The sequence below is a fragment of the Blennius ocellaris genome (assembly GCF_963422515.1).
Source record: "Blennius ocellaris genome assembly, chromosome: 12".
Classification (NCBI taxonomy): domain Eukaryota; kingdom Metazoa; phylum Chordata; class Actinopteri; order Blenniiformes; family Blenniidae; genus Blennius; species Blennius ocellaris.
The window spans coordinates 22,065,402-22,085,809 of NC_137661.1; the positions used below are offsets into that span (position 1 = coordinate 22,065,402).

The 20,408-nt window shown below is 39.8% G+C and overlaps 1 protein-coding gene across 2 annotated transcripts; it reads right to left on the bottom strand.

Moving 5' to 3' along the window:
* Nucleotides 1–8,246: 8,246 nt before the first annotated feature.
* On the bottom strand, nt 8,247–18,835 carry zmat3 (zinc finger, matrin-type 3). Of its 2 annotated transcripts, none has more exons than XM_080505813.1 (5): nt 18,099–18,835; nt 17,700–17,840; nt 15,916–16,082; nt 15,512–15,558; nt 8,247–12,835 (listed from the first exon to the last, which is right to left on the bottom strand). In XM_080505813.1, exons 1-5 carry the CDS (start codon nt 18,831–18,833, stop codon nt 12,627–12,629), a joined length of 1,299 nt encoding a protein of 432 aa, XP_080361939.1. In that variant the 5' UTR covers nt 18,834–18,835; the 3' UTR covers nt 8,247–12,626. The 2 variants fall into 2 exon arrangements, with proteins under 2 accessions (XP_080361939.1, XP_080361938.1); XM_080505812.1 differs by having other exon boundaries at nt 15,455–15,558.
* Between the last annotated feature and the right edge of the window lie 1,573 nt (nt 18,836–20,408).

A 20,408-nucleotide genomic window follows, 5' to 3' on the forward strand; every position in this document is an offset into this window, starting at 1 on the left:
TGTTTTATTTTTTTCCCCATTTAAATCACAAACATTTAGTCCCTTGATTTTTCTAATTGAAAGAAAATGGATTAAAAAAAAAAACTTTCAACATCAAATATGACTGCCTATTTGTTTTATTTTTGTTTTGTCTGTTTAAAAAAAAATCTGTAATAATGGAAAAATAAGAAAAAAGAAAGTAATAAAGGACTATATAAAACTAACCATATAAATGAGAGTAATGAAAATATAAACAATGTTCATTACAACCTGAAGTTTCTTTTTTCTCAAATCATCATTTGCCAAATTTTGTTTATCTTCAGCCTTATACCCTATTTAATTTAGAACAATTTACTGGAAATTTGATATATTTATATTTTTATATTTATATTGCAAAATAGAAATGTCTTGCCATTGTTTGATTCTTAGTACATTATCATTGTTTGATTAGGAAGGAACTGATCTTATTATTTATGGTGTAAATTGCTGTATTCAAGAAATAAAATGTGGTGTTCCAACTTAATCAATCAATAATTTATCATTTCTTAAAAGTAGGCACTTTGTGAACTCGGTAAGCTTCCTCTGCTGTATGTTCAGGTTGTTCACAGGGTTGTGTTCATGCCACATACAGGTGCAGGTGAGACACTTGCTCGGCCTGTTCTGGGGATTCCTGCTGCAGCCCTGCAGAATGAGGGCACGGCTGAGTGTTGTTCTTGACAACACGTGTGGATGAGTCAGCAGAGGAGAAGATCCCAACCATTGGTAACGGAGACAATCTAACACTGTCTGTAAACACAACGGAAACGCTCTCGGTAACAAACAACACACAGGTGTGAGTGGGAGGTGTGGTTTATTCCCGGGTCATCTGGGGACTATGTGTGCGGATCTGGAGGAGAAGGAAGATGAGATTCTTGCCCTCCAGAGCATCTATCCAGAATGAGTCGAGGTTTGCTGGAGAAATCCGAGAGAGCGCTGACATTCACGCAGAGTTCATAGTGTTTCTGAAAAATAATAATGTAAATGAAAAGCATCACACCTGCATCAGTACAGGACCGATTAGCCAGTCAGGTCCTTCATAGTAACCTTTTTTTTAGTTATATGAACATAAAAACATTTTTTTTACTCTTTTCTTTCTATTTTTTAAACTTGATTCCATAAATGAAACTGTATAAAACATTTCTTCACAAAATGTATGGATATTGTTTCTCCAATCTGTTTTGAACTTTACAGTTAAATTTCATGTGTTGATTTATTCCTCTGATTGTAGTTTTACTGTTGCACAAATATGCATCTGAAGTACTGCTCCAGTGCACAGATTTGGGCAGGCCTCTGCAAACTTTGCAGCCAAAAGAGACGTTATTGTGATTTTCAACCAAATCGAATTCATCAGAAGCTGCAAAACATGATTTCATCTTTAAAATGAGGCAAACACAGCTAAACAACTAAAGTTCCATATATACAGTAGTTTCGAAGCAAGAAAATGCTGTATTGTGTGTTGTGCTCCACCACGCCACTGGGGGGCACTGTGGCGCTTTTCTCTTGGGTGCAGTTTCTGAGAGAAAATGCCATGAGGTTTCACAGTGAGCTGGAGATTCCTTCTGATGAGCTCAGCACCCTGAAGGTTAAACACAATGCCGCAGCTTCAGACATGAAGAAATATTCTCTCAGTCTAGAATCAAAACCTGCAGACGAGCAACGTGATGATGAAGCAGATCCAGACAAACTTGACATTTCTGCTCCAGCCACCGTGCTCCCTTCTACCTGCACAGATTCCCAAACCTTGTTTGGTCAAACAGATGATTTATTGCATGAAGGCGATCTTTCAGCCTCAGGCCCACGAGAACCAAGCACAGAAGGAGCAGCATCCCTCGTCGAGGATGAAGACCCATCTCTCGTAGTTGTCTCTCCATCTGAAGCTCTCCTGTCCCAGATTTTAATCTATGATGTGTCGGAGGAGCAGAGAGTTTTTGACAGGATTGCATGCATGAAGCCAACACAACATCTAAACTGTGAGGACTCTCAACTCACAGGGAGAAAATTCTGATTCACGTTCAATATTCAAGCTCTGGCTTTGTTCAGATTCAAATCAACAACACACTATAAAATACTGTGTTCCTGCCACAACTCCCCTTTTCAAAGTAGAAGCACAAAGGATGAATAGGTTATGATTATATGGTTAAAATAGAATATGTTTTCATCTTTTCTTTTCTTAAACTAATTAATTTGAAGCTGTGGGTTGAAATTCCCCCTTTGTGCTTTCCCATAAAAACCAATGGATTGAGGAAGTTCTTCTTCTTCTTTTTTTTTTTACATAAATATAAGCTAATAAGGTTTGTTGATTTGTCTAAAGTATCTTAAGTTGCCCAAATATTTAGATTCTTCCATGTCGTTATTTTACGCTTTCCTACAGTCAGAAGTGTTACTTTCCTCACTTAAGAACAGTCACAAATTCCAGACTCTATGCCGTGTCAGCATCACTGGAGGGCACTGAATGACAAGAATTACATAACAGTTTTGACCCCGTTGATAAGAACCTGGCAAGAACTATATGAATACATGAATCCTGAAAAGAAAGAGTAATTGTTTTGGTTTAAAATGAACAAACTCAGTGTTTTCTTAATTCCAAAGACTATGCCATTAAGAACTGTGATTCAAGACAGAACACACCTTCAGAGTTGACCCTGTGTAAAATCTAGATCAGCTTGATTAAGTAATGAACACATCCCGTTTTCTTGGAAATATCATCACATGTTGGAAAATCTGATCCCAGTGGAAGAATGTTAATTCGTAAAAAGCCATTCACTTGTAAATCCTGGAGCCTATAACCCTCTAACCCTCGCACTGCACAGTTTACGGATATTTCCCGCCTCCAGGTAGCTTCTGAGCGCTTGGCGTTCATACTCACTGGCCGACTTCTTGTTTTTGAGACGCCCTGCTCCCTTCCTCCACTGTTCTATCAAAACAGTGAAACAAAGAGCAGCGTCGCGTGAAGCCCGGCTCCCCGAGACGCGATTGTAAATCCACGGCCGCCTCGCATATGAAGCCGCAATGTTTGTGTTCCTGCGTCTCATCCAGGGAAGATCCGGTTTCCGCACGGAGGTCACCACTTCCTCGTAATATGTCCAAACAACTGCTGTTGCTTTCATTCCCAGTGGCCCGACAAGGCTTGCGGGACTGTAACTTACGGTGGTACTTGTCTTTGTGTTTGTACACACTCTGGGCCGTGAAGTTTAAAACACAGAAAGTCACAGAGAGGAACACAATACAGCAATTGGGCCTGGTGTGCTGGTAACTCTGTGAAAGAATTCCCACTCACGAGTCCAAAATGTTCCCATGAACGGAATAAACATCTAATAAGTTCATTTGTTCAGATTCAAATCAACAACACACTATAAAATATTGTGTTCCTGCCACAACTCCCCTTTTGGTAGTAACATATTAAAATAAGGAAATAAGTTACACACTTACAATTACTGAAGTTGAAGTGAGTTTGTTACTCATGATTATTATCATACATGAACAACATGAGTGTTTTTTGTCTGCTTTCTGAGCTGACCTAGCATTAGTACTGGCATTATTTGCGGCAGCTGTTGTCTCAACTGATGCCGTTTTGCTAAACTCCTCTTTACCGTTGGAGAGACGTTTTATGATTCCTGAAATGTCCTTGGGGAGAAATTTCTGAATAGAAGCATCATTATCCTGAATCCACAGTACATGTGACGCATTAGCAGCCTGTAATACAAGTCAGCTTAACTTTATAACTGCTGGATGCATCTTGGTAAGCTTACATCAGTATTTTGGTATCACTTCTTCTCATCAGTTCTCAAGTACTCTGTTACTTCAATATCTGATAGAATAATCCACTACCTTTTAGGGGAATAAATGTAAGAAATTCCAACAAACTGCTCAGTGAGCATAGCATCCCTTAATTCCAATCAGCACTTTAAACGTCACATTTATATTAGCTTTGGCAGATAGATAGACTGACCACAGAACTTCTACACAGCAGATATTTTGATTTATGACCGCAAAAAAAAAAAAAAGCAAAGGTGAAGCTAATTTTGCTAATGGCGTTTCATTTCTATTAAGTGTCTCTGTGAGTTAGACTGCAGAGTGCAAGGATCTGACACCGACATCCATAAATGCAGTGCAGTCAGTTTTACCACCATCAGTTACATGAGTGCTTTTGATACTATAGCAAACCAAAAATGCTTGAGGCCAAGCAAAGATATGTTAATATTTCTCATATGGACCATATGGACCAGTGTGGGAAAGAAGAAAAACAAAACAGCAACAAAGAATGATTGTTTTACAAGGAAAGATAATTCAAATCAAAACAAACAAAATAACTTAAAGCATTTAACTTTTAATGTTTTTAAATTCATGTTGAACCACATGCGGTTTATCACTACAATTATTTGCCCTCCCTTTCTATCATTCCACAGATTTCCTCCTTTCTCTTCCAAATGTGTATGAAAACGGTTTTAGGTTGCACCCTATATCAAGCCTGTCCCCCCTCTTGACATTTGAAATACCTCGGATACTTAAGAGAACTAAATATTGATGATGTTCATTTAACAGGCTGTATATTAATGTCTAACTAATGTACATATTTTTCAGTTATGAAGTTTGACTTTCTCTGTAAAATCATTGATTCTTCCTGGAGAACAGTGGCTGATGCAAAAAAAACTGTGAGCTGGTCTGTTTACAAGTGTCATATTGAACAAGTGCAGTTTCTCCTTAGATTTAATGAGTAAATCCCATTTAAAGTCTGACTGCGGTTAACGTGCATTAATAATTGAAAACCTTTGTCATAAAAGAGCTCGATGAGGTGAAAGCAGAGGACTGGAAATTTGGTTTGCATTTTTTTTTTTATTGCACGTGTCTATTTTGCCTTAATGTCAATAAAAGCAGTATCTGTACAAGAATATTGGCTCAGTTCAAATAGGCTACAACAATTTGCAGAAAATGGAGCTTGTGGCTTCTCGCTAAAGACTAATACTCTAACTTAACACACAAATTTCAGGCAATCTGTTCACAAGGTTGGGGGAGTTGCCCTGCTGCCAGATAAACAACCTACCGAAAGGCACAAAAGACAGCTTTCTTGGCAGAGGTAATATAAAGAATAATGAGTAAAGCCTGGTTATCAGTGCGGAGGAAACTAGGCTACGGGGAGCATCTTCGCCCTGTGAGCCAATAACAGCGTCGGCGAACAGAGGGCTGATTTCCCCTGGAGCGGTACAAACTGAGCCGTGGAAGAAAACACACGAGACACACATTCACTGTAATGATCATCAACTCGGGTCGCTTATTGTCATCTGCACAGTTTATTCATCTGTCAGAAAACGCACACGCACACATATGCACACATACGCACGTACACACAGCTTCAGAGATCAGCACATCAGTAGTCCAGGCATCCAGGCATCCATCCATCCATCCATCCGTTCATTCAGTCAGTGAGTCAGTCTCTTTGTGGTGTGTTGGCAACATTGTTCAGAGGCACTGAGAGTGTGCTGAGGTTTTCACAAAGATTACAAGAGAAGGTATAGACTTGTCCTGCAGAGGTTCTCCTCGGAGCTGTAGGGACCCTCACAGTTAATGGAGGCAGGGGAGGAGGAGGAGGAGGAGGGGGGTGGGGGTCCTGAAATATGTCAGCATACAAGACCGACTCCAGTCTCCCAGATCAGGACACATGGGCTATTCTGTGAGGCCAGTGCTATCTGTTCTAAAAATGGATTAACATCAGCTGGAAAGCACAACAGCTGAAACGGGCAGGCACAAACAGCACATGGAGGCAAAGTAAATATGTTATAAACTCTGTTTAATCACTTGTAAGCCAAGAGTTTAGCAATTTTCTGATCTGCGTGCCAAAAAAATAAATGTGGGACTGGTGGCTAATTAGAGTAGCTTAACATAAATAGAAAAAAAAGAGTCAATAATCTATTCGTCCATCTGCTTTGTCGGGTCAAAGGGGCTGAAGGTTGTCGAGGATGTTTACACACTTGTCTTTTATAAGGAAGTTGCCAGCTAATTATGATGATTTCTTTTCTGCGGCTCATACATGTGTTGTTTATTCAGTTTTCCGAAACCATTTGATCCTAATCTCATCTCAGCTATTTCACATTTAAGAACGAGTTTCCACAGATGACGACATGTAGTTTTATGGGGATTTAAGTGCCGTAACCATTTCGTTTCTCCTCCCTGCCTCTCGCCAAGACTTTGCTGACAGTGACTCAGCGAGATGCTGCGTAAAAGATAAAGACAAATACTGTAGTTAGCTGCACTAAACAAAATCCTCCCAAAACCACAAAAATGGCAAAGAAAATGACATACACATTAATAATTGGCATGCTCTCGAAATGAGTTCCTCTCAGTTTAGGCTATCCATCTTTCCAAATGGTTTATCTCTTCCATTTGTGTGTCCTACTATAGAAATCCTGCAAAAATAATCTCTCATCACCTGCAACATCATTTCTATTTGTAGCCAAATAATATTTATTGGACTAAAAACTCTTCTTCTATCAGAAATCGTAGGTTTGTGATTGTGATCCTTGACTTTTAACCTCATTTTAACAGTGGCGTATCTCACTGATGAGCATTGTTACGTATCAGACTTGAGTGAGGAAAAGTAATCATTTTCTTCAGTGATTTTGGTTGCGTTTTATTATTTTCATGGAAAAACTGTGGCACATGTTAGACATTAATGGTGTTTCTTCAACAACAGAGAAATTTAAAGTCAGTCTCTCTATTCATCTATAGATTTTCTCTTTATCTATTTTATTGAGACAATAAAACTCAATACAACTGCCATGAAGGTGACACTAAATCCTCTTTCATTATTTGTCTGTATTACACTTTCATTATCAAGGGTTCTTCTAAAAATAATTGTACTTAAAGACAGATGAGATGGAACATATGATAGTATTTCTGTTTCCTGTTTTACCTCACAGTGTCGCCCATTTGCCCCGATCTGCTCAGTCCAACAATGCAGCACATGGATGAACACAGAATTACAGCTACGATACACATCCGTAATAGTTTCAGTTTCTCACCTCGTGAACGTTACAATAAAAATTGTTGAGAGGCAAAGACACAATGACCACGATAGTAAAGTCTTTCCTCAAACTGAACAACGTATGGGTATATCTTACTTTCCCTTATAAACACTGGTGTTTCCTCTGTGCAAAGTTGTGATCTAATCAATTCATCCAGTCATATAAACCTTTAAAAAAAAAAAAGTCTTTCATTTTCTTTCCATACTAGAAACATCTCAACAGTTAGTAAATATAACTTTACCCATGCACAAAATATACCAGGTACAATTTATATGGTGCACTATGTAACACTTCTCTCATTTACAACAACACACTGGAATTCAACTCTTAACTTATGGAGCTCATGGAGCAATCAGATTACAGTTTGGATTAATAATAGTGAAATAAATGTTAGTATATTATAGTTACTGACCCCCCTGTGGGGTCTAGAACAAGTAAATATAAAACAAATGGTAACAGTACCTTGATTATTTGAACCTTTTGAACAAAAAGAAAGTCCAAACAACTCAACGGGGTTTGTGTAAACAATCTAAGCCAAATTAGTGACCACACAGCAAACAAAAGTGCAGTTTGCCACACTACCAAACTCATTAACAGTTAATAGACAATTTATGGAAATACCTTCAATTATTTACCATAGTGTTTTCTTAATGTTGGGGTTTTAAAAAAAGAAAACAAACATTTGCTTTACTACATGTAAAATGTTTGTTTCTTTTCCACTCCTGAAGCATCCAGGTCTGATTAAGTGCAGCACTTTACCGATGGTTTGTCAGGTTACGCCTCATTAGCCACTAATTGTGTTTCACTCTTATTTCAGGCTCATCATTCTATTTTGGGTTGGATCCTGTTGGCTGTTAAGATTTCTTAAATCACGCAAAGAAGGCCTTCAAAGTTGCTTTTGGTGCATTCGTTTACTTGTGAATGAATATGGAGACTTTGTGTCGAGTGTTGTTTATCACAATAACATGGATTTAGTTTGGTATAAATCTTCTTGGGGCCTGAGTCCAAAGCTATTATACATCTTAACAGAAACCAGTTGCAAAAATTTTTTTGGGGGGGGGGGGGTAAATAAATAAATAAATAAAATAAAAATAAAAACTGACCAAAATGGCAAAGTCATTATGTTAATCCTAAAACATTTTTTAAATTTTTTCCAAGGTAAAAGAAAGGGCCAATCCATAGCTTTAACTGACTTTGCAATTGTCTTGGGGAAACATGTACACCAAAGTTGTAAATCAGTCCTTTAAAAGTAATGCACTACTCTAATATCTGTACTTATGGCAGTAACAAATTAATAAAGTACTACGCGTCTGAAAATTGTACAGTATGTTCTGAACTATAAACAGCATTCAGGTGAAAAGACAAAAACATCTTTAATTTGCACTGGTGTATAAATTGTTGTTGTCACACTGACACCATGTGGTGCCAGATTATAAGTACTGGTATACAGTGTTTTAATATATTGTGATTATCTAGTCTGGAAAATACAGTACCGTTCCGACAGTTTCACAAGGCTATTACTATTTGTCAGTTGTAGAACTGCAAATAATGAGGAAGGCTAATGCCATCCTTCCTGACAGCTTGTCTCCCTTACAAATTGCGTTCCAGTTTCTTCCTTCTGGCTTTTAGTTCAGACTTCCTCGTATGAAGATCAACTGGTGCATGCGCCGGTTGCTCCCTAAAGCCATTTCCCTTCTGAATTCAGGCCAGGGTAGGAGGAGTCTCAGCTAATTTGATTATGTGGCTTCTTACAAGTCGGCAGGATCGTATAAAATGCACTGATAGCACTTTGAAAATCTTGATTTTAATATTGATAGGCTGTTGGAGCGAACCTATTTTAGTTTATTTTACTATTCAATTGAGTCACTGCTACTGAGGTTAAATGTTGTGTGTATGTATGTATGTATGTATGTATGTATGTATGTATGTATGTATGTTTCATACTTTTCTGCAACAGAAATATACAAAAAACACAAATAAACTTAACTGTAAAGCAGCAGTTACGTTCCCTCGTAAATTATTTTTAACTTGCAGTAACCAGTCATGTCACTTTATTAATTGGTAACGGAGTAGCTTGTAATTGCCGTCAGTTGCTACCTTCTAGTGACTTGCACAATGCTGGTGTCTGAACAAACCCAAACGTCTCCTGGCATCGACAAGCTCGGCACTTTCCATGAGGCTTGAACAGGCCAGAGGATACGGAAGTGTTTGGTGATCTATTCACTTATGGATTTGAGGTTTTATCACTTTGTTGCATACAGTCACATTACATTTCAATTTATATTTGCTCCTCAAGCCCTGTAATATCCATACCATCAAGGTCCACGTTACGGCGAATGGACTGTATTTATGTAGCGGCAGCTAGACATATTCTAAGTCAGTGTGTTCACAAAATATCAAGCCTTTTGTGATGAGTTGATCATTTCTTGTACAAAGAAGTTGGGATCTGCTTCTGCAAAATAACCAGATATTACAATGAACAGTGCCAATAGGTTTCCAGTCTAATGTTGTAATTGGATTTCTTTTTAGCTTCGTACCATCTCCTCATTTCCTTCACTGCATTTCCTGCCTTTGCTGACAGTGTTCATTGTAGCTGCACTGAAGTGTGGCTCTCATTTTGAATCCAGGAGCCTGTCAACATAATAAAAGGTTATACTACCAGTGCTTTCAAGTAAGACAAAGCGTATTATTTCTGGGAGAAGGAGAAGTGCTATTAACAGACCGCAACTCTGTCGAACAGGAAAAGAAAAGCTCCTCGACGAGCCGTGCCTCTCTCCACACAGCTTTGGTTATAACTCCCTTTTGTCCCTTTTTGATTAAACTGTGCAGCACAGTGGGCTAATAAACAGCCTGCCATTTGATTTTTCATCAACCGTTTGTCTCTCCCTCTGGCTTTTGAATTCCCGCACCAGCACAGTGGTCTGTCCTCGCAGTGCTGTTCCCCTGAGTGTCCTCGTGTGTTTGGTCAGATGTGTGCATTTGTGCTCCAGAGACAAACACAAGACGTGAACAGCTGCCTCAGTCCGCAGCATGCTGAAGCAACCGCAGAGAAAACGCCAGGATGACGACGTCCATTTCACTTTCCAGCACGTCTAATTGTGTGGACTGAACAGGCCCTTGACTTATTTAATTGCGTGTGTGTGTGTGTGTGTGTGTGTGTGTGCGTGTGCGTGTGCGTGTGTGTGTGCAGAACTTGTAAAATTAAAGGTGGAGGTGTTTCTCTTATTTTTAAAACAATAAATACACTTTATTTTGATGTTGTATAGTTCAGACACACTGGAAATCATTTTCACCATGGCCTAAAGTGACTTTTGAAGAATAAAAATATTTTTTTCCCCCTATTTAAAGGATTAAAAATCATGAGAATAACAATTTTAAAGACAAGCGTTTTATGATCGATACCATAAATACATTTAATTTTTTACCTCGTCATTGTTATCTTCAAGTGCAGAGGAGATCGTTGCCAACATTAAAGGCACAGTGCACATTTTTTTTTATCTCCCCCAAAACATGACTGTAAACTCCAGATGCCTCATGACTGCACTATGTTTATCTCAGCACTTCTAAACTCGCACAGAAAGACAAATAAACAGAAATAGAATAACCAATTTGATTTGGAGTTATATAAGCGATCCTTTCTGGATGAGCTGAAGACAAAAAAATAAACAAATAAAAGAAAACAGCAGGACCCGGGTCATATGAGGGAAATGGCATAAAGACCAAGCCCCATTGGAAAATTAAATCGTATGTCTTACAACCAGAAACATTCAAGGAGCTCTGCAATTTGCCACCTAATTTGAAGCTCGGAGTGAAATGCTTTCAGCTGCTTGCGTCATGTTCCGTGTTTCTCCCTCGCAAAGCCAAGCGTGGTTATTTTCCAAGATGGAGATTTCCGCTACCAGAAGTCGCTTCACCTCCAAAGGCAGCCTCTCCTGGCATGTGTTCTTCCACAGCACGGTCAAAAACGATGAGCACTAGCAGCTTCTAACGACACACTGATGGTACCAGAGTTACCCTACGGATCAACAAAGGCACCACCCAAAGTGGCCTGGAGGGTCTAACAGTGAAATCCACGCACAAACATACAGTGCTGATAAGTAGACATTCAAGTCAGTGCACGCTTTGTACAAGATTCCTGATAATTATTAAATAGATTATGATCATTTACAATAAACACTAGGCTAACATTAACCAAAGAACCAACAGGATTCAAGTATATTATATCCTTTTTACAACTATGTTATTCAAGAATATTTTCATACCATTTGTGTGGGTTTAATACGACAAGAAAGATGACACAGAATATATATTTTTAGAAAAAAAAACCCCAATCGACACTACAGATTGGTTTCCACTATTGCCAAAATGGCTCGCCAAAGCTTAGTCTTTAGCCTAATTCCATTCAAAGGCACGGACAAGGCAAGCGAGGGCTTATCCTTTAGCCTGATACACACCAAAGGACCGGTAGGAGGTCAGCTAAGGCTCACAGGTTCCTATAATGCCGTTTCTACCAGATAATGTTCATTGTGCTTTGTGTTTTCCTAATAAGCAAGTAGAGGTTAGATTTTAACGTCACTCTCAGGGTTTAAAGATATCAAATTTACTCGACCACAGTCACTGGAAGGCCCCCTGAGTCAGAATTCAATCTGCACCCACAGTATATGTAGTGCAGTGGTTCCCAATCCTTTCTGTCCCCTTCCCAGATTGCTTGTAAGAAAGGCTGCAGACTTCCTATCTGACCTCTGATTTGCCAGAAAAATCACAATGAAGCCCGTCCGTGCATATTCCCATTTGTTCAGGCACGATGCGTCTCAGTGTGATTGACCAGCCAGCCTCGCCAAGTCCACTGGAATGGATGAAGCCACTTGGATTAGGGGCAAAATATCTTCCATATGACCAGTTGACCTGATTCAATTACTTTGAGATCCCAGTGAAGCCAAATCATGAACGGACACACACATAATCTCACCAACAAACAAACAAACCAAAAGCCTTCAAATAAAAGGCAGGAAGGCTTTCTAGATTTCCAAAAGCTTCTTAATATATGTATATATTATTTTTTTTATACTTGCAAATTGAGTTAATGCGACGTCAGAGCAGACAACAGCCTCAGACCTTCCTGTGATTTCTCGCACATCCTGAAGGGGGTCCTGGACTACAGGTTGGGAACCACTGCTTTAGAGGAAAACTGACCAGAAAGAGCATAAGAAAAGATTACAAATTCCACCAAAATAGTAAAATCCTATATTCTCTGAGGAAGATTTTTCTATAGTGATTTAACTCCTTTTGGCAGAGGTGGTCCACCCATTAAGTGGCATGCCTCGAAAGCACTTGAATATGCAGAAAGGAGGCATAAGGACACAAACCTGGTCTAATAAAATGGGGAGTAGCCCAGTGACTGAAAAACATACAAACCTAAATGGTTGATTTAAATAGTAAATAAATTGCAACAGGATCTTGAGGCCTTATGGGATAATCATTTTTGTAAATATGCCTCTCAATCAACTGAATACACTTGTTCTCCTGACCTGCAGCAGCCTCATACTGCCCCGTCTTTGACTTCCTGCCCCCAATCCCCTCTTGTGTATCTTAGCTGTAGCCCAGGTTCTCCATCTCATGGCGGTATCTCAGCTCTGACACTTTGGCTTTGTGCTGCTTGCTCTCCAGATGTTGCCTGAAGTCCGTCTCCTGCTCGGCTCCACAGTTGCACATGGAGCAGTAGAACTGTCCGCTGGGAGTCACACACATAGCCAAGTCCCTGGGGATGCGCTGCCTCGGTCTGGGGTTGTAGTAAGGCCCTGAGGGGCAGAAAGAAGAGAAAGAGCACGGGGGGGGAGTTAGCATTGGCTATACATTAAGCATTAAGAGGCTAATTCACTCGAGATTAATCTACCGAGACAGCGGCCAAGAAACTCTCACATAGGACCCGAGGTAGGCGAAGATATGAGAACAATGCCTATAGGCATTATTCCAAACGTAACCTTTTTTCCAGTTAAATTATTCAGTGAAGTAGAACGTGCAGGGGTGGAAAGGGAACAATTTGCAAATACTCAATGTCAATTAGTGAATGTGGTTGTCTGTGTGTGTGTGTCTGTGTGTATGGTTCTCTGTGTCTCTGTGTTTGATAAATCACTCATGCCAAAGAGGTGAGGATTAAAGAGTTAAAAAAAATCACTGGCTAAAGAACTGAAACCGAAACAAAAGTCATCTAGATTAACCATTACATATTTGTGTATGTGTGAGTTAACAGAAAGAAGGAGAAGGAAAGACTGAGCGAGATAAAGAAAGAGACAGCGAGAACGCCACCGCATGGGAGATAGCGCAGCTATTTTGGGGTTTGTCCATCAAGCAAACTGATTAAATCAGCAGAACATGGTGTGTGTGTGTGTAAGAGAGAGAGAGAGAGAGAGAGAGAGAGAGAGAGAGAGAGAGAGGGAATCATTTTTGCTTTTTACTGTACGATTTTTGCCTTTGGACAAACAAAAGGAGCCCGACGCAGCGAGAAAGCGATGGTTGTTTGACGTCAGCAGAAAGTGTGATGTTACCTTCTCTGGATCTGTTTTCACACGCACACATAAAACCGAAAGCAGACACTCACAGAGGCACACTGAAAACAAGGTTTAGTTCATCAAAAAACTACATTTGCAAATAATAATGAATCCACTAACCTTTAGCTTAGATTAAAAAAAACGATTAAAGTTTCTCTCACTCGCATTGAGATGAAGCGTCACAAACATCAGAGATGTTGTGATGCTTAATTTGATCCAGTTTTGTTTCATCATAGTAGAACTAAAGCTAAGAAATAAAATCTGAATTCTTGAGATAAAAATCTTAATGTGCTCATCAGTTGCTCGTAGTTGAATATTACACACTGTAAAAACTTTTTGTGCAGCAAATCTATCCCCCAAATAAAGTATCAGAGTTTCCCCAACCAGAAGACATGGCTGAACAAAGACATCCGCACCACCGCCAACAACACAGGACTCGCCACCGTCAGTGGACATGAGTGATGACATCGCTCCAGCCAACGAACTTAACATTTATGTCGCTTTGAGGCTCTCAGCTGAGACGTGCACCGTGACGGAGCATGAAGTGAGGCTGACGCTTCAATGAGTGAACACCAGGGGAGCTGCAGGACCTGACGGTATAACAGGCAGTGTCCTGAAAAACCTCTGACAACCAGCGAGCACTGGTGTTGACGGAATTATTCAACCTCTTGCTCTCCCAATTCATCATCCCCATCCACATCACCGTCCCGCATCGTATGTGATTATTTCATCCCTTTTTTCAGGAATAATTCAGGACAAGCGCGTCAGAAAATAAAATCACTAGAAAACGAGAAATGTGGCCTTTTTCAAAGAGAAAATCTGCGAATACAAGCTGGATTCAAAATGTATTGGAAATAACTACCATCAACTACCAACTACCATTTTTGGTGCTTGCCATCTTACCTATGTTTTTGGAAAGTGGTTTACAATTAATTTTTTTTCTAACATCAACCAATCAAAGATTGGCTTTTCATCAAATCATCTCACTGTCACTGTTCCTCCCCGAGGAATCATGACTCTGGACTGCATAGTGCCTTTATATATACGGAGAAAACCAAAGGATTGCAGATACATTGCATTTTGTGGTTGGTAAACCAGTTTACTGAAGGTCAAATGCAAAGGCCAGTGAATTAAGTAGAAACAATCACTGACATTTGTCCATCTGTCTCCTAAACCCACTTTATCCAGGTTCAGATCGCAGGGATCAAGAGTTCAACCAGCTGACTGTAGATGAAAGACAGTTCAGCCCCTCACAAGGTCGACATCAAGAGACAAATAGTCTCACAAACACACACACGCCATCACACCGTGGGAAATTTTTGTGTCACAAATTAACCCTTTATCTGAGAAATTCAAAAATTTGATATTCAAGCACATTTCAAGACTACTTCTAATGCTAACTAGATACAATAAAATATGTTAAAATATGTAAACAAAATCTAAATATTTCACACATTTGGCTATATTTAGGTAAAAATGGTACTATTTCTTACTGGATTTCGAGTACCCAACAATACAATGTGTAATTTACAACACAAAACCCTGAACATAACTTACGAGGTAAATTAGCCATATGTTTGAACATGAAACTCCCACCTGCATTAGACAGGAAGTTATCAGATATGCTCACTTGCTTAATAAATGGATAATGTAATTTGATTGTTGGAAAAAGCTATGAAACCAGGAGAAAACCCATGCACACAAAGGGAGAACATGCAAGCTTCACACGCACACAAAAAAGGCTCAAAGCCCAGAGTCACTGCACTGCTCTGCCTCGTTTGGTGACATAATGTAACATACCCTCACTTTTCATAACCATCAGTTACACTGGTGTCCTCTACTAAATGTAATTTATTTTTAATATTTTACCAGGCATTGAGGCAGGTATCTGTGGGCTGCGGCGGTTTTTCACCAGTCGGTACTCACTGCCATCCTTTCTGTTTCTTCTTGGGGCTGCATCATTGCTGCCTTCTCTGTAAGAGCCAGAGACACAGTTACCACAGTATGGAAATAAGTATAAACAAACTGTATTTACTTATATAGCGCACTTTAGTGGCGACTATTTAAAGAATTGATTAGTTTGTAAGCAATCAAATTAAAATGTCTGCCTGTTTTGTACTTGATGGGTTGCTCGGTCAATGAATCCTTCAGTTCACTGACACAAAAACAATTATTTCTCTGATTCTTTAGTCCTCTAGACTAAAAACCTTTGATTTTCTAGTTTCTGTAGTGTTGTTAGTCAGAGTAAAACAACATATTCGACTTCCAATGTGTTTGTAAACCAAACGTAGCGCAGACTGAAGTCTGCGGCAAACAGCATCCAAACCTACATGTGAGTGGCGTTCTGTTGGGCCTCAGCCAGCCGTAGTTTCTTGGCATGGTTCTTGCCCTGGTAGTGGGCCTGCGCGACTGCTGGTGAGCTGAAGGAGGCGTCACACAGTTTACAATAGTCGTTCTCTGTGGCCAGGATGACCCGCGGCGCTCCCTTATACAACGCCTGCACAAATCAGACAAAGCAACACAGTGTTTGTGGTGAGAGGGGTCAGGAAGTAAACACTGAGGCATAGAAGAAATGAACATTTAGGTATTCTAGTGGGAGGGAGGCAAAGGAGAAAAAAAAGCTCACAAAAAGCTGTAATGATTTATTCTATAGAAAGGTACTTTTTTTTGTCCCCCAGTCTTTTTTTTCTTTGCTTTTCATACATAACTGAATATTATTAGAACAACTGAATTGTATTGAAATGTACATTTTTCAAAGTTTTGAAACAATTTATCAAATCTATATTCCACACTGCCCATATTCATTGTATTTCTGTAATACACGGACATTCATGTCCACAAACTAAAATTGTGTCTTTATGTTTACACTAAAATGTTTATACTTCTGTGTCTTGTTTATGTGACTGTTGTGTTACATATAATAATTCTCCATGGAGGAACAACTTCAATACATAATGATGCTTTCCAACTATATTTAAAAATTTGATATAAAGTTATAACCCCATTCATGTATGATGTTTAGGTGACTTTTTTTGTTAACCAATTATTTGTCCCAAGAAGGCTATTTCACAAATTCGCAAGTTAAAATCTCAAATCTTATATATGAACAAGTAGTACATTATATAGGGCTTGATTTCTTTTAAAAGCACTCAGGGAGTGCACCTGCATTGTGAGAATATTATCTGGATTTCAGAAAAAATTTATTATTTCTCCCTTGTTCCATTAACTAGCCTTTCATTTTCTTTTCTTTTTTTTAAATAAAAATCCATGTTTCTGAGCTCTCCAATCAACCAACTGCAAATGAAAACATACTTCCTCAAAATGTAAATAGCTAGTTTCCACTCTACATCAAATCAGATTTTTGTATCACATTTTTGTGTTTTGACTTGTATGATCAACACAGCGAAGGAGGGTAAAAGTACAAATGCGCAAACTATAGACACACAGACATCCTTAAGAAACCAACAACTCTATTGCATGCACCGTGTACAATAATTGTAGTTTTATGCACAGTTTTTAAACGAGCTCTCACAAGCTGGTGAGAGCCACATGTGGCCTGAAGCTCAGATCTGATTCATAATGTCATGATGTGTAAATAACCTTTATATCTACAGTATGGCAAACATGCGTCACTTATGAGGAACTGCGTTAAATCACAAAGCAAATGACATAATCCAGTGAGTGACACCATGTTGTCTTTTGTTTTTCATGAAAATTATCTTTGGGGTTACTTTACTTATGAGAAACGCCATAATCGCACATATTTTTTTTTTCTCAAATTCATTCATTTGTTTAGAATTTCAATTTGATGGTTTTATTCAAGAAAACAATCAACATTGCACCATTTTCACATGTGCCTGTGTTAAATGTGTTGCAATTGCAAACAGAAAAGAGGTACAAAAAAAAAAAATACAGATTTAAATTGCTCATAGACGACAGAATGATGCCGGCGTTCAAATGAAACACAGTGACTCTGCAGTTTTCCACCACCTCCTCAGAGGACCTCTATCAGCAGAGTGGCCACTTTACCAGCAGCAGCGGTACACCCACCTCCTCCACTGAAACTGTAACGCCGAGGCGGGTTGGAGCTGAGCTGCCAGCTCTGGTACTTTACCTGCCTGCTTGCGTCACCGTCGCTGGATCCTGAGCTGAGAGATGTCTGGCCGGCCGTCTCGAGGGCTTCTGGGATCCTGATGGCTGGAGGCTGCTGACTGCCAGCATAGAAGTTTCTCAGCTTTTTACTGTGGTTCTTCCCCTTGAAGAAAACGAATAAATCAGACAGTCAGTCCACCAATACATTTCATGCAGGTCTGAAGTTAAGATATTTAAAAATTGGTAAATTTGTATGCAAAATTAAATTTACAAACAATACTTGGACAGACCAAGACTAAAAATGATGTAAAAAGTTAACAAATTAATAAATACAAATATAGATTTCTTTTTAATTATAAGGCAGAATTATTTATTCAGTTTGTATTATGTATAGTATGTGTGCAAGTGAATTACCACTGACCTGGTAGTGAGCTTGTGCCTGCTGGGCAGAGTTGAGGGTAACATTGCAGAGTTTACAGTACAGTGGTTTACATAGTTCCTCCAGCCCCAGAGGGTCCTCCTGCTCCTCCACCCCCAGCGAAGAGCCTTCGTCCTGGGGCTGCTCGCTGGCTGGGGCGGCTTGGCCTGGGAGAGGCCCACAAATGAGGCTGGACACCGGGGCTGGCATAAGAGGCGGTCCTGGGGGCCTTGGATGCAGCTGCGACGGGTCAGGGCCTGGAGCAGGGGGTAAGGACAGGGGGCTGGGCGGGAGGGGAAACCTTCCCGCTCCAGGCGCCACCAGGGGAGGTGGAACCAGTGCGTGAGCAGGGTTCAGATGTGGAGGCCCCAGTGGTTGTGTGAGGTCCATGGTTGGAGGCACTATTGCTTGTGTGCGATCTACAGGTGGGGGCCCCAAGGTGTGTGCCATTGGTGGAGGTCCCAGTGGCTGAGCTGGGGGCATTGGAGGGGGGCCTAGAGCATGTGGTGGAGTGATTGGGGGAGGCCTTAAGGTGTGAGTAACAGTTAGAGGAGGAGGAGGGCCTAGATTCTGGGTAGGTGCCATAGTGGGCAGTCCGATTGCCTGGGCGGGGGCAATGGGTGGAGGGCCAAGAGGCTGTGTAGGTGCCATTGGAGGAGGTCCCAACTGGTGCAAGGAGTCCATATGATGGAAAGGTTGCTGGGGGTGGCTGAAGAGACTAAGAGGTGGCTTCAGCATGGTTTCAGGGCCTGTGGACAGAATGAAAACAGACATAACGCCAAAGCAGACATCCCAGTACATTGGTAAGTGTTAAATGAACATTACCAACACGAGACATTACTACAAATTCAGAAGTCTCAATGTACATCCCATATTTAATCACGTTTACCCGCTGAAACATAAATGATAACAACATGAGATGATTACACACCATTAAGAGCAACTTGGGTTTCAGTGAGTCACTCACTAAACAGCCAAGCTGCTTCACCACCTTTAGACACTCCAAATAAACTGAAACCTGGTCATTTACTTGTTTCCTCTGAGGTTTGATGTTTTGATGTCCCTACGGACCACCTCTATGGACATTTGTTCAAAAATACTTGAGGCCATTAGGAATCCTCCATAGATACAGTAATAAAACATATTTAGGTTCATTATTATTTTTAGCGATATTCATATTTCAAAATGTTCCCATTTGTTCACAGCTTCCACTTAATGGTGTTAGGACTTTATTAACTGCCATGTATTTTATTAAGGGCATTGTGCTTTTGTGTGAGATATCTAAACAACTGCTACGATTGCCAGTAAATGTGATTCAGGCACTTGTGTTCCTCTCAGGTTGAATTTCTATTAGGTTATGCTTAGTTAAGTTATCATTACTTATTCAGTTCTTCTCTTGAGACAGTTATCCCGAGTTAGTTCTGTACCAGTACACACATTGATTTTTTTTTTTTCTTTAATGTAAAATGTCAGAAATGAAGCTCATCTTCAATTGCGTCCCAAATGTTGCTATGCACCATACATTGTGATAATTGAAAGGCTTGCTTTGGAGTTGTGGAGGAAAATTTGTGGAGTAAATTTGCCATAGATGAGATTACGTTTAATTCTGACAGCTGTCTTGAAGCAAAAGATCTAGAGAGATGAGTTGGCACAATGTCGTATACAGATCTGTGTCCTTGCTGTTTAGACCAGTGGTTCTTGAGGTTTGGGACCTTGTTTAGGGGCTGCGTTTGTCAGTGTGACACACAAGTACTCGCTCTCACTTTGAAGAGCTAGCTGGCAGACATGTTCATATCAACAAATGAGTGTAATGGAAATCCTTAATTCAAACCAGAGGCTTGCAGCTCGGTGTATGCTTGTGTGGCACAAAAGATCACATGTAGTGCCTCGAAGGCTTTGCCTCGTCTGATGTTGTCAAATTCAGATTTACACATTAAAAATGAAAAAAAAAAAAGACACTTTGTAATCCAGGGAACACCTGAGAAACTTTTCATTCTGAAGAGTCTTGCATCAGTTTGTATGTGATAGTGGGTGTGGAAATGTGGAAATCAGCATAGTTTATATTACAAACAAAGATTATTGAGGTCACTGGGTCCTTGGCAATCAAATAAAAAACCCCGTGGAATTACACAATTCTACATGAATAAATATGAGCCATATGGACAACCATGAAAACGTGATGCCTATGGCTCATTGCTATACAAGTGTGTTGGCAAAAAAAACAAAAAAACCCTAACTCAAACCAAGACAGATTTTTTTTTTTTTTTTTTATGTGTCAGATTTGCAAAGATTCAGTCTATTGACAGATCATCA